Source organism: Dendrobium catenatum, unplaced genomic scaffold, assembly GCF_001605985.2.
Source record: "Dendrobium catenatum unplaced genomic scaffold, ASM160598v2 fragScaff_scaffold_390, whole genome shotgun sequence".
Lineage (NCBI taxonomy): Eukaryota > Viridiplantae > Streptophyta > Magnoliopsida > Asparagales > Orchidaceae > Dendrobium > Dendrobium catenatum.
Window position 1 is genome coordinate 3,172,628 of NW_021318852.1, and position 15,947 is coordinate 3,188,574.

A 15,947-nucleotide genomic window follows, 5' to 3' on the forward strand; every position below is an offset into this window, starting at 1 on the left:
TTATTGTGAGTAGAAGGAGGGTCGACATCTCTGTCGAGCTGGGGAGGCAAGAGAAGGGATCGATATCTCTGTCGGGCTGTGAAGGCTAAAGGAGGGATGCCATCTCCACCGAGTCAAGGAGGAGAGAGAAGTGACATTCTTTAGAGTCTGTAAAGGTTATTCTTGACCTATAATAAGCGAGAAGGGCTTCTCTGCCTAGCTGTGTACTGAAGGAGTCTAAGTTAGTAAAATATCCAAAGAGGAGGACCTTTAGAGAGTGGATATAAGTTGATTTAATAGAACCACTATAAACATGGTTTGCATGTTCTTACTTTTCTGCACTTCACTTTTCTTGTAATTTATTTTACTACACTATATTTTGATTTTGATTATTTTGTGAAAAAGGCTTTTGATGAATGTTCTCTAATTGAACTTTATTTTAAAAACCAGAAGAAAAAAAAATATTGCATTCTAAAATTTCAAAATGGAAAATATCTTTTGCTTTGATTTTGGTTTGAACCTTATAATCTCTTAAACATTTTCACATTTTTTAAGTTTTGTTTTTAGGCAAAAGAATTAAAAAAAGAACCTATTCAAAACAACACCCCCCCCCTCGGGGCGCTCCCCTTCTCTCGGTGTGCCTTTTGCACCTTCAAGTGCCCTTATAGCATTTTCATACACTTCCTTCGCTACCTCGCCCTTATTTGTAGTTCAATACATTTGAAATGTTTCAACAACAACATCAAGCCTTTATCCCACTATGTGGGGGTAGCTACAATAATTATTTTTCTTTATTGTGTTGTATTGAGAGCCAGATTTTCATTTAAATCTAACATTTGAAATGTATCATTTAAAAAAGTCAATGCAATTTCTTCACATCAAATTGAACATATGCAATAATTCTAAAATATATGCATTTCAATTATTCTGCTTTTTTAAAAAAAGCACATGCATTTGAATAATTATGGGGTTAATTGGTTACGAGTATTTAGAAAGCATGTAAAATTTGAATACAATACAATGTTTGAGAAATGCAATGTATTTGAATGCAATACAATGTGAAATTTAAATACAATACAATGTATTTGAAATACTCAAAGTTATTTTATTGGTTGTTAAATAAATTCAAGATATCATTTTTTTTTATTAAAGTTTTATTTGGGACAACTTTATACTGTTTTCTAAAGTAGCTTTTAAGTACAAAAAATTCTTGAACTTAAAAAATTTGTACTAGAAAGGTGTTTTAAAAAGCAGTAAAAAATTTGTCCCAAATGAAGCCTATATTGGAAGCAAAGTGAATTTAAGATTTTTGCCATGAGGGATCAAATGGGGAGAACTAAAGGTCAAGGGGGTGACACCACGTGGAGAGAGGAAGGAATCATTTGAGACAACTTTCTAATTGCTTTGCTTTTCATATCACAATCACAATTTTTGTTTGACCATTATTTTTTCACTACTTTCAATAAATTTTTATGCTAGGAAGCAACTTTCTGCAACAACTTTAAAAAGTTACTTTATCTACAATAAATTTACAAAGCAAAATGAAAGCTACCCAAAATGATTTCTTAGATGATGGATATAAAGCCGAAGGCTTAAAGGATGGCTTCAATTTTAGGAACAAGTTGAATTGAATTTGAGGCATGCGATGAGAGCTAGCCCTAAAGGTTTTGAGGAGAACCTAAGGATATTACAAAAGTGATGAATCAATGGCATCATGTAGAGAATACAACGGGTTAATCATGTTGAGGGTTAGATTCAAGAAGATTTTAGGATGACAGAGGTCATGAAAAGCTAAAGGTTCCAAATTCATAAAAAATGAGCTGATTAAAGTATTTTAAATGGGACACTTGCAGGTTCAACATATGGATTGACATGTTCTGACCCGATTAAAAAAAGTCGGAAGAAGAGGATTTGTAGAGTAAAAAGAGGATTTTTTAGCCGTTTTGGATCGTTTTAAGTCATTGGTTCATTTCAAAATGTTGTTCGGATAGTGGTAGGTCACATTACGCCTATATAAAATTTAAAAAATAGGAAAATTTTATCTAATTTTTCAATCAAATTTCTATTTTGTTTGTAGCAAAAAATGAGGATAACTTTGTACCGATAAAAGTTTCAGTGTGTAAATTTTTTTATGTTATAGAAATTATGATTATACATATTTTAAATATTTTCTGAAAATTTTATAATATGAGTTTTGAAATTTGTGGAGTTTTTATTTAATAAAAAATTATATGGGTTCTAAAAAATAGTGTTGTAATACGATGAAAGTATTAAAATATTCTTTTACATAATCCATGATAATTTGGTTATTTTTTTAAAATGTGCATTTTTGCATTGTAGGATTTTTTATTATCTATTATTATAGAAAATTGTGCAATTTTGACACATGCTCAATTACTATAATGTGATGATATATATGCATATGTGATTAAATTATATATGTTAGGAGCCATAAGAGGTCATAATCTATTAAGATTTTGTCTGTATCAGGAAATATTTTGGTGCAAATAAGGTACATTCTGATGACTATAAGTCATATTCTGGTTCATACTAGCAAATTCTGTTGCCACAAGCACAAAAAGAAGTCATAAGTGGCTAGAATCTTTTGAGATTTTATTTGAGTCTAGAAAATGTGATGTAAATTATTCTACGATTTATCTGTCCAATATTATTATTTTAATAAATTGGATAAAATACTATGCTTTTATTAACTTTCTTAGTGTTTGTGATTTATTTGATTGCATTTAAGTGCATTTAAATGTTCAATAAAATGCTTAATAAAATAAAATAATTTGAAAATTTAGATTGACTTGTGTGGCTTACTGAATTGTGGTAGCTCACTATGGTTTGCTTGTAGTTTTTAGGATTTGAGAAAGGAAAAGAGACAATCGATTAGCATTTTAGGATTAGATTTGAGATTATAGGAATTTTGCTATTTTAATTTTTGTACAGTCATGATTAGTTTAATTTTCAGCTCTGTAGCTCTTGCTTGTAATCATGTATTGTAGTGTAGTTATTTATTTTGATGAAATGAAAGAAATTCTGTGGATAAGTTGATCTTCATTTTTGAGATATTTTAGTAGCTTTATAACTTGTAATTTTATTTGCATTTAAGTCTTGTATTTCTAAAATACATGCATTTCATTTATCTTGAATTTCTAAAATGCAAGTATTTTAAAAACATCAAATCAAACATCCCATTTGTCCTAAACACCTAAAATTTCAAAGTTCACCAATTTCAAATAACACATTCCTAAACTTGTAACCAATCATGCCCAATTATTTTGAAAATTTCCAACCAAATGAATCTAAGTACTCTGATGATATCATGCATTTTGAGATGTACTAAAATTTATACTTACATTCTCACCTTATTTTGTACTTTAAATATATTTAATTACAAACTCATGTACGGCTTAGAACTCATTCAAACTCATTTGCTTAAGTGAAATGTAATAGTAGTTAACTTTATATTGCAAATTATTTTGCCGGTTTTTTATTTTTCAATCTCTTCCAATAATTCCGGAAACTCCCGCCATTGCTATTTGCTTTCGAGCCTTAGCGTACCCTAATTTCCCCCGCAAATTTCACAGCTAGTCACCCATTTCTGGCAATTGGGTGCTCAGCAGCTTTTTTTTCCCATGGCGGCTGAAATCCCTCTCACGGCACCGGATCTCAAAGGCCCCGACGGCCATCGTAGTCCCATCTCGAGCTGCGACGGTGACGGCCCTGGTTCTTCCGTGGAGAATGCTGGAAAGATCAAAACCCGGCTTTCGTCGTTGACCGTCTCGGCTACTTCCCGGAGCAAGGAAAACACGAATTCAGCTGTGCAGGATGGGATCTGCAAATGGATGCTTAGATCTGGGCAGAATAAGATGATAAATCAGCTGATTGAGAACGGCGGCCCGAGGCGCTCGCCCAGAACGACGGCGACGTTGCCAGAACCGTCCTCTGAGAAGAAGAGGTCAAGTACATCGGCTGATCTGCCGTCTTCTAAGAGTTTAAATTTACGTTCAGGCTCCAAGTCGAAGAAATATTCTTCTTTGAGTGTAAAGCAGCTGGAGGATGTTAATGGATCCACATTCTTCGTTGGTGAACCTGTGCCCGATGAGGAAGCTAGGCAGAGGTGGCCTCATCATTATGTGCGCCAGGTAAGCACGCGATTCGTTATCACATATATTTATATTTTTATTAAAGTTGCATTTTTTTAGCAGAAATCTGTTCTTTTGTTTTCTTATAAGCGCGTGGTTTTGCTTATTTTTAAACAATTGCTATTTTTATTTTTCTTATCTTCTTTTAATTGTGGAATTATGATTGGTCTTGACTTGTCACTTGTTTGCTCATTTAACAAGTTTTCGCTGCTTACCCTTTGACTGAAGTTCTAATAAACAATTTGGCTGTTTCAACCTTGCATTGATGTTGATCTCTTTTGAAATATTGATGGTTGCTTCACGTTCATTTGGAGGCCTTAGAATTGTTTTGCTGGTTATTAAGCTTAGAAATTAATTGCTCCTGCTGAATGTCAAAAATGCCCTTTTAGAACATCAACCTGTTACAGTTTGCACATAAGGATCCCAATGTAAAAGGCGGACTGTCCTTTTAGGCAGGTGGTTATAGTGATTTAAAATTCCATGGTAAAACGCAATTTGTTGCAAAGAAGATTTGGTGCAGCATGGGGTCAAATTTCTTGGAATGACTCTAGGGTTAAGATGCTGATCGCACCATACTACTCCGGGTTTTAAGATCACAAGAAGGAAGATAAAATCTCAAGCCTTTGCATCTTTTCAAAAATGGCCATAATTCCTGGTTTTGTCATTCATTCTATTCTAATGATTAAAAAATTTATTTATAAAGCTAAATTGGTATGATAAATGATAATAATGTTCTCAATGAGTAATAGAAATAAAATAATATAGATCAGATTACACTTAAATTAAATGAATTGAAGAATCTCTTTTAGCCACTGCTATAGTTTGCTATAGTTTGATTTAGTCTGACTGACCGCAATGTAAAAATCCCCATTATTCTGCCTGGTTTGACTGGATTCTAGAATTTAGAACATATAAAAAGGTTGGTGCCTCCATCCAAGATCGTTTGATGTTCAATGCTTTCAAGTCTGTTCTGACTACTATCTCATTGACTCATTCCCCTTGCTTGTAGTACAACCATTGTTAAATGTGCAGGGCTAAGTGAAATACTCAAGCAATGCAGACAAAATAATACTGAACATATTGGCTATTAATGTAAAACACAAAATTCTATACTAAACAGAAGAAAGACATAACATCATTTTTCGTTATGTTTATTGTTCAACATGTTTATACAATTCATATTATGACTATAGACTTTTGCACACATCCAACTTTTCAATCCAAGATAGGGTCCAAATTTTCAACTTTTAGAATTGAAACTACTCGCTCATTTAAGGCTGGGTCCTAATCCCTAACTTTTAGAATTTCGAGAGTATATGCTTACCTCATTAGGTCTTTCACCTTTATTTGTGTGGGCCTATCCCCCATATATAACTTATTTAATCTTCCCAATTCATTCCTTTTTAACCAACAGACATATGCTATTGTAGTTAATACTCCACGAATCATATATGTTCATACATGAATAGACTGGAGTAAACTGAAATAAATACTATAGTAAATATAACAAATATGAATTTGCAATTATATAAATTTTTTATTATTTCCTATAACATCATTTGAGTATCTCACCTCGTTTTCCAGAACAATTGGGTAATTTGGTTCACTTGAGGAATCATGGCCTCTTTTCCTTTTGTACTATTTCCACTAAACTTCTCATTCAACCCAATATTTCTCGCATGAATTTAGTGATTAGCCATTTTAGAATTCAACCAACAGCCTTTGTTTTTTTTTTTTTCTACTTTTTACTGGTTCCAGCAACATCCACCAAAATCCTTTCCTTACTCTTATTTCCCTAGCTGGAATTAACGACACTGTGACAACAAACAACAACTACAGTAGTCCCTTCCCTCTTTTCTTTCTTGAATTCATCAAACAACAAACTACTTTCAGCTAACGCTTAGTTCAACAGATCTCTTTCTCGCTCTCAAATTACTGAACTGAATTCAACAATACATCTATTTTCAGCCCTGTACAACTGCCTACAACAATCTTGTGTTGGACTTTTCAACAGATTTCGACATATTAGCTCTCACCTTAGCTAAATTCAACCCTAGACAATTGATTTCAACAACCCTAAAGCAATAATATTATCCAATTTAAACAAACCACATAAAAAAAGTAAACCACATCTCATTTCAACTAAATAACAAGTTTAGCCATTAATTACAACATCTACCTAACTTCTTATTACCTTGATTTGCTGATTTTTTCTTCTACATCAGCCTAAAGTAGCAAATCCAGCAATCTCCCTCCCAGCTTCTCACGGCTAGCTTCAGCTCTCGACAACAACAACAATACGAATGGAAAAAAAATGAAGGAACTGACAGTTAATTAAGGATTAAGGCAACTTCCTAATATAATATTATACTTAGTATTCCACTAAGTTCCACTAACTACTCTTTATCCTATCCTAGCAGCATGATTCAAATTAGCAATTGCATGCCTTGCTAATTGGTAAGCTATAGTAAAAATATAAAGAAATGACTAATAATAATCATAATTTTAAGAGTTAATTAACTTATTTCAATATTTTAATTTCAAATAACCGTTATTGAATATTAAACAGTTAGTCATATAATAGTTATACAAATATACGATTAGATTGTACCATAATAATTTACATATGCTTCTATACATAAAAAATGCTTGGAATTAAAAGTAGACTTAAATGAAACTAAATGAATATTTAGGGGCTGTTTGGTATCGGATTTGGCATGAAATTTAAGCTTGATTTAACCTAATTCTAGTCAAATAGTGTTCTGCGCGCTTGTAAATCCCGCGATGACGTAAATCCCGGATTTATGGCATAGATCCGTGTAAATCTGAGTAAATCCAAACCCCATTCTTCGACGAATTTGAGGGATTTACCAGCTACGGGATTTACGCTTGCGCGACGTCCTTGTCGAGGAGAAAAATGGTTACCTTCGCAGCGAGCAATCTCCCGTCGTGTCTTTCGATCCGACGTCAGTGGAGGAGGCGACAAAGCTTCTGTAGCGACTCTTTCTTCTCCCAGGATGCCTCCTTTTATGGCATGTATCTCCATTTTACTTTAATATAAGGGATCTGACGGTTCCTGAGTTGTTTAACATCAAAATCTAGTATTGTTTCTAGTTCTTCAGTGTAAGTTAGATTCTTCTGTAGATCAATATCATCATGTGCAATTTTCTGATGGATATATGAAACCCATTTTCTTAATGGTGATACATGAAAAACATTGTGAATATTTGACATGTAAACTGGAAGAGCAATCCTATAAGCAACCCCCCAATCCTTTCAATAATTTCAAAAGGTCCTATGTACCTAGGATTTAATTTGCCTCCTTGCCCAAATCTAGTTGTACCTTTCATAGGCTTAACCTTTAAAAAGACAAAGTTCCCAATTTCAAACTCTACTGTTATGTGCTTAGGGCCATAATACTTTTGCTAGCGATACTGAGCATCTTTTAATTTGTCTTTGATTAATCTGATTTTATATGTTGCTTCATCAACTAGCTTTGGACCCATTAGCTGTCTTTCTCATACTTTTATCCAAGTTAAGGGAGTTCTGCATTTTCTACCATAAAGTGCTTCATAGCTATTATTGTAGGCAAATTCTATCAATGATATGTGAGCTTTTCAGCTACCTCTAAAATTTAAAACACATAATCTAAATAAGTCTTATAATCTCAGCAAGTCTTCCAGTATCTGAATGATTCTTTCTGATTGACCATCAGTTTGAGAATGGAAAGCTGTATTGAAGCACAAATTAGTGCCCAAGTTTTCATGAATGCTTTTCCACAGTCTCAAAGTGAATCTAACATCTTTATCTGAGATAATAACTTTTGAAATGCAATGCAATATGACAATATCTTTCATATACAGGCGTGCTAATATATATTGAATTAGTTTGTTTGATGAGTAAAAAGTGAACTGATTTTGTTAGTCTATCAGTAATCATCCAAATGCTGTCATGTCCCTGTCTGGATCTGGAAAATCCCATAATAAAATCCATTGCGATCTCTTCCCACTCCCACTCAGGGATAAATAATGATTGTTGTAATCCACTAGGTTGTTGATGTTTATTTTTTATAATTTGACTTGCTTCACATTTGAATGCATATTCAACATCTTTCTTTATACCTGGCCACCAAAATATTAATTTTAAGTCTTTATACATTTTGGTGTTGTCTGATGAATTGTCTAACCAAAATGATGAGCTTATTGCAAAATTTTCTTTCTCAAATCCAGATCGCTGGGTACCCACAATTGTAATTTGTGCCTAATGATTTCATTAACATCAATAGAAAGATTGGTCTTTTTCCTGACAAGGCATGCTCCATCAATTTTGAATATTCATTGCTGAACTTTTGAGCTTCTTTGATACGATATGAACAACCAGGAATGATATACTTTTATATTCCTTTTCATTGTTATGTTTTAACACCCTCTTCGATGACTATTTTGAAAAATCCGTATAGGTTGTTAAACCTATGCAATTGTCCCAAGGATAACCAAGAAGGGAGGGGGGTGAATTGATTAATTTAAAAATCTCTTGAAATTTTAATAGAAAATCATTTAATAATTTAAAACAATTTATTTTTTTTATATACTTTTCAACCACAACAATAGATTGCAGAATATAAAAAAGAATATATATTTATAGTGGTTCGGTCCAATAAGACCTACATCCACTCCCTGAAGACATCCTCTTCTAGTATTGCACTATCACCAAAGTGAATCAGTTTTTTCCCCCACAACAAGGCGGAGAAGCCTTTACAATTTCCTCTCTTTCACCAATCCCCGGTGCGGCAGAGTACCGTCGTCCTTTCACTCCATCCAAGTGTCGGCAAATTACCGTTTTCCTTTCACACTCTTCAAGTGTCGGAAGTGTACCAGATCTTCTCCAAAGATATTCTCTCGAGCAACTAGAAAGAAAAAGGAAGAGAATTTACACAAAAACAAAAGAGCTCACATTTGAGTAACCAAGTGAATCTTTCACACTCCATTTGTAAGAAATCTTTCTCAAACACTCTCCCAAATCACCCTTTTACTTGCTCTCTAAAAAATCACGAAGACTAGATTCATACATGTCAGTTTCTAAGGACCTTTTATATGAAAGACATGAAAAACCGTTTAGAAAATTGAAAATTTCAATTTTTAGCATACACGATCGTACAGTACAATCGACATTCTCCCCGGACGAACAATTCAAAATTGGATCGTACGATACTGTACAAAATATTTTGCGTACAAGCATATCGTACAATACGATAGGTATATCTACAGTACGAACATTTATAAAAAAATTCATATTTGTCTGGACGAAATTGTTCCCCACAATTTCATACTTTGGACGTTCTGTACGAAATCCAGATCGTCCCAAACGAACAGTTCAAAAAATTGACATGTTAGTCTGGATGAAAATGTTCCCCACATTTTAGTACTATGGACGTTCTTTACGAAATCCAGATCGTCCCGGACGAACGGTTCAAAAATTGACATGTTCGTTTGGACGAAAATGTTTCCCCTATTTTCGTACTCTGGATGTTATGTACAAATTTAACTTCATACAGAACGAACAGTACTTAGGAAATTTTTCTAGTCCAAGCTTTGATTAATTGCTTGCTGTAGGAAATAACTGATCAAATCGTCCCGTACGAACTGAAATCGTACATTGCGATTAGTTTAAAAAATTTACAATTTTTTTAACACTCCCCTAAGTGTGTGTGTACATAGTCACTCAATTACAATCACACTCTCTCAGGCTCAATAAATGTGTAAAAATACAGACTCAAATTACAATGAACCATATGCAAAATTGACTTGAAATTTTCAACAGTCTAGAGTATGATTTCCCTGAAATGTTAGTACACACAAACAATAAAAATAATATATTCGATATATGTTAGGAGAAATAGTAAACAAAAACAATAATATTTGAAATCATTAAAAAACACACATGATATGAGAACATAGTTATGAAAACTAAGTTTGCAACAATATCAATTTTTTTAATAATGACAAAATAATTATTGTTTGATTTAACTTTTAAAACTAAAATTTCTCCTCAGCTCCTAAATGAATGATCCATTGAAATCTAGGGAATCTCATGAAACTCTTTATACCTAAACCCTAAAATACAAAAAAAAAAAAATGCGAAAACAAAAACACGACGAAAATAAAACCATTTAACACATAACACAAACATACACATATCACACATCACACAATCAAACAAATACACACATCACATAATTAATCAAACAATATTATTACTCCCCTTTTTGACAACAACAAAAAGAATAAATAGAACTTGAAATGAGTAGTTTCAATAGATAGACCAAAATAATTGAAAAGAAATGGTTTAAATCAATTGCAATTTCAATATTAATTCCATAATACTAAAAAAGAAAAATTCAAAATTTTAAATTAAAGAACAACTAAGATAAGAAAAGTTAATCAAAATCATGATTCATGCTAGACAAATTGAATAAAATGATTATTTCAAAAATGATGAAATAAAGATTAGTTAACTTCAAATTCAATATAAAATATTATTATTAATCAGATAAATTTGGATTAGAGATTGAATGATAGAGTAAATAACATAATAATAAATGTCAATTTGGTGACATTGCACATCTTTCCTTTTTGTGGTACACTTTGTGCATCTTTTCTTTTTGGGCTAATTTTGTGCTTCTTTTCTTTTTGGGCTAATTTTGTGCCTCTTTTTACTTTGGGAACCATTACACATCTTTTCTATTTTTGCATATATTGTGCAAACTCTTTTTTTAAAGTATTTCCCAAATCACTAATCTAAAAACAAATTTCACTAATAACAAAAATAATTATATTGAAAAAGAAATAAAAATAATAAAACATCATCATCATCAACAACAACAACAACATCAAGCCTTTATCCCACTACATGGGGTCGGCTACATGAATCCTTTTTCTTCATTGTGTCCTATTAAAAGTCAAATTCTCGTTTAAATCTAATAAAGAAAAGTCATTCCTAATATTTTCTAGCCAAGTCTTTTTAAGTGTACCCCTACCTTTCTTAACATAAGTCAAATCTAATACCTCTACTCTCCTAACCAGGTCATCAGAAGGCCGCTGTTTTATGTGACCAAACCATCTAAGGAAACTCTCTCTAATCTTATCTTCTACTGAAGCTACTCCAACCTTTTCACGTATATGCTCAAAATTATGTGTTTCTATGTGAAAAAAAAAAGGATTTAGTTGGTCCTAACTTTTATTCTGCTTGTTTGGTGTGTTCGTTGTAGTATCATATGCTAATATTAATAATATCAGCATTTCTAATGCTTGAAACCTTCTTTCCCAATTCCCTACCCATGTTCAACAAGCTATCAAAGCTATTTCTATTAAGGAATCTTCGGTCGTTCCTCTGATTTGGCTTGATTCTGAGCAACCCAAGTCTAAAGAATTTTTGTGTAATTTTTTCCTAGATTGGCAGCAAGTTTCTTGCTATAAATTTTGGTAGCATAGACATTATGCACTTAGCTATTCATCTTATACCTGGTTGGCTTTGGCTGGAGAACTAAAAATTGTTAATAATCTCTTTCAGAGAAATATTCAAGTTCTACCTCTTCGCAATTTTTGTAATTACATGTGACTACTTTAAAACTTTATCTAATCTGATTCCTGGGATAAAAATATTTTTGTTAATATTCTTTAAATGCCCCCATCTAATTCTAGAAAACATCAATATTAAAACATCAATATTACAATAATGATATGCTAGTTATATTTGCTTAAATGAATATGAAAATGATCTTCTTATCTAAAATCTAGTTATAATCTATTTTTTTTTTTTAAAATTAGATTTTTTTAAAAAAAATAGATTTTTAATGAAATTAATTTGTGAAACAAAATAATTTATAACACACATTTAATCAATTTTAGGAGGGTTTTCATATTAGGAAAACTAACATTTCAAGAAGAAAGAACCAACAACAAGTCTCCAAAGCATGACATTTTTCATTAATTCAAAAGGTTTCACATACAACCACTCCTAACAAAATCACAAATACAACATTCAACATTAACTCATAAATAAAACTTACCAACACATAACAAACACTACAATTACAAAAGAAAAAAACATCGCATCAGCACTCTCAAAAGCTCGGTAGAAAAACAATAACAAAGTACGACTAGAACTTAGAGGGGCCATGGACTGAAGGAGAAGGCTGATTGAACACATAAAAGTTGATATTCATTATATATACATTTGTGTTCACCGAGTCAAACTGACGTCGGATCCACATCATATCTTCTTGATGTTTTGCATCTTGCTGATCTAGATGAGTTTGAATTTGATCAAATCGTTGATCAAAGTTAGTCTCCAAACGATCAAACCTCTGAACCATTTATTAAAAATAATTTTGATCGGGTCCAGGTGCAGGTGCAAGTGCTCCCCCTTCTCCATCAGAATCGTCACTCGAATTTTGATCTCTCCCAAACAGCAATCTAAAAGAAGCATCAGTAAAGTAGATTGAGAGTTCAGTGGGAGGGTCAGAATGAATAAGGTTGTACTTCTTCTCAAGGATATAGGCAACAAGATGTCCTAAGGCCACATTTTTTTCCTCTTATGATGAGGTTGACCAATCTCAGAAAGGTTATGCAGATAATCCATAATGAGTTGGACTTCATCAATAAGTTTTTTAGTCATGATAAGATATGTGACAGTGGATATGAGTGGCGTCATATTAACTCGATAACCATGTTTAGGAATAACATAAGTTCTTAAATTTGCTGGATGATTCGGGCATTTTGGTTCAAGGTATAGACTCGGGCTAAATGATTGACTTGAGAAACACCTCTAAGAATTTTGTTAATTTCAGTCCAGTCAAAATTGGACCTAGAGGTCATGCTGTGTACTCTAATCCCTTGAGTTCTCAAGCGAAGGAAGTTGCCTAAATCTTCTTTGATAATTTCTACATGTTGTTTTGGGACGAAATAACTTATCTTAGAATTATCATCAGTGACTCTCATGTTGGCTAAGAAATAATAAAAGATTTCTTTGTGATATGTGTAGTTAAGAGTGAGAATGAAGGATAGTTGAGTGGAGGAAAACAGAGGCATAACAAAAAAAATGAAGATCATCATGGATAAGTAGTCGAGATGCGGTGATCTTTGCATCACTGAATCTAAAGTATGCATCTTTAAACTTTCTTAGATAAGAAATTAGAATCAGAAGCAGAAGAAGAAGAAGTTCCTTTAGAACCTCGAGGACGCTTGCTAGAAAGACACGGGCTTTAAAGAGTTTTGAAAGGAAAGAAAGTGAATAAAAAACGATTTCAAAACCCTTATATATAAAGAAAAATGGCAAATCATACTGTATGAAATTTATGTCGTACGTACGATCGTGAAATCGTACGGACGTACGAACGAAAACTGTCAAAGATGAAACAGCTTTTCGTAAAACATTATTTGCGAGGCATCCTTTCGTACAGGCTTTTTGACCACTCGATCGTACATACGAATAGGCGTTCGTCCGGGACAATCAGAAAATTTAAGACCGTTTTAAAGGCGGTTAGGTTCGTCCCCTACATAAATTTACACCTAGATCGTACAGACGAAGACGACTTCGTATGTACAATAAAAAATAAATAACTGAACCTAACTGATAAAAACGTCCCCATTCGTACAGACGAACCCATACTAATCGTACAATATGAAACCTTTAAAAAATTGAGGTTCTGCGTGTTCAACTCCCAAAACAATCATGTATACGCTACATAATTCATACAAGATGAATATATATTTGTACAATGTGAATAAAACACAAATACAATACATAAAAATTAGTGAAACTTCTAAAAAACAAGGGACATGCTTCCATTTTTTTATTTAAAAAAACACAAAACAAAAAACAAAACAAGGAAAATAATTACACAAAAATATCAAAACTAAAACAACAAAAAAACAAACTAAAATTAACACAAACATAAAACATATCAAGTTTGCAGAACATTTAAGTTGAGCATTTATATCAATCACACCTAACTTTATCCTAAGTGCTAAAAATGTCAAAGGTTAGTGGTTTTGTAAAAATATTTGAAAGTTAATTTTCTATAGAAACGTGACTCAATTCAATTTTTACTTTGGCTACATGATCTCTAATGAAGTGATGCCTTATGTTTATATATTTTGTTCTAGAATGTTGAATAGGATTCTTTGAAATGCAAATGACACTAGTGTTATCACAAAAAATAAGAATTGTGCCAACTAAAAATCCTAAATCAATCAACTATTGCTTTAACCAAAGTATTTGTGCCATACAACTTCCTAAGGCAATGTATTCAGCTTCAGCAGTATACAGGGCTACAAAATTTTGTTTCCTACTGGACCAAGAAACTAAGAAATTTCCTATGACTTGACAAGTTTCAGATATACTCTTTCGATTAACCCTACAACCTGCAAAGTCTGAATCAAAATATCCGATAATTTGAAATGAAGAGTTGTACTTAGGATACCAAATCCATAAGTTTTGAGTTCCAAAAAAAATCTCAAAATTCTTTTTACAGCTATCAAATGTGATTCTTTTGAATCATATTGAAATCTAGCACACAAACATGGACTAAATATTATATCTGGTTTGCTAGCAGTCAAATAAAGCAACGATCCAATTATTCTTCTAAATTTTTTTTGATCAATATATTTTTCTTTTGGGTCCTTATCCAACTGAACTGAGGAACTTATAGGTGTAGTTACTGGTTTAGCATTGTATATTTCATATTTTTTGAGGATGTCTTTAATATATTTCGACTGACTAAGAAAAGTTCCCTCCTCATTTTGCTTAATAAACAATCTATATGATTTTCCTATATTAGAGTATCCAAAAAAAATTTCTTCATTAGATTTGGATCAAATTTTTTTAAAGGAGATTTTTCATTATTATGAATGAACACCTTATATCCAAAAATATGCAAATATGACAAATTAGGTGTTCTCCCCTTAATAAGCTTATAGGGTATTTTATTTAATTTTGATCTAATGTTCACCCTATTTAGAACATAACAAGCTGTACTCACCGCTTCAGCCCAAAAATATTTAAGAAGTGAATATTCTGTCAACATGGTTCTAGCAGCTTCAATTAATATTATGTTCTTTCTTTCGACTTCCCCATTCTGCTGAGGGGTCTTAGGTGCTGAAAAATTATGATCAATTCCTTTTTCTTTACAAAATTTATCAAATTTTTCATTTTCAAATTTACCTCTATGATCACTTTGAATTGAAATAATTTCATATTCTAGTTTTCTTTGAATCCAAGTTGAAAAATTTTTAAATTCCTAAAATGATTCACTTTTATGAAATAAAAATTTAACTCAAGTGAATCTTGAAAAATCCTCAACAATCACACATCCATAAACCTTCCCTCATAGACTTACAGTGTTAACCGGTCCGAAAAGATCCATGTGAATAATTTTTAATGGTTTGATTCCATTTTAACTTAATTTTATGAATCCCGCTCTGATACCATTTGAAAGTTCGTTAAGGATGTTAAACCCTTATGAACTAGTCCCAAGGCTAACCAAGAGGGGGGTGAATTGATATTTAAAAAAATCTTTCGTTCAAAACATAATCTTAAAACAGAAAACCAAGATTCACAACATAAATTTAAAGTGCGGAAATTAATGCAGAAACAGTAATAAAAAAACATAGGAATTTATAGTGGTTTGGTCAACACGACCTACGTCCACTCCTCGGAGGTGCCCTCCGAGTATTGCACTAAACTCAGTGTCTCTCCTTTTGCCCCCACAGCAAGGCGGAGAAGCCTTTACAAACCTCCTTTTCATTAACTCAAGTG

The 15,947-nt window shown here is 32.4% G+C and overlaps 1 protein-coding gene across 2 annotated transcripts in view; it reads left to right on the top strand.

Moving 5' to 3' along the window:
- The first annotated feature begins 3,515 nt into the window (after positions 1–3,515).
- LOC110116471 (DNA (cytosine-5)-methyltransferase CMT2) overlaps positions 3,516–15,947 on the top strand; it is a 119,259-nt gene continuing 106,827 nt past the window's right edge. The window contains exon 1 of one of the 2 annotated variants that reach the window (XR_002305445.2): positions 3,516–4,130. Coding sequence is in view for 1 of the 2 variants with exons in the window: in XM_020850036.2 (XP_020705695.1) it covers positions 3,621–4,130 (510 nt within the window). In the remaining variant the exon portion in view is untranslated. The remainder of the gene's footprint in view (positions 4,131–15,947) is intronic. The other variant, XM_020850036.2, reaches the window with a different exon arrangement.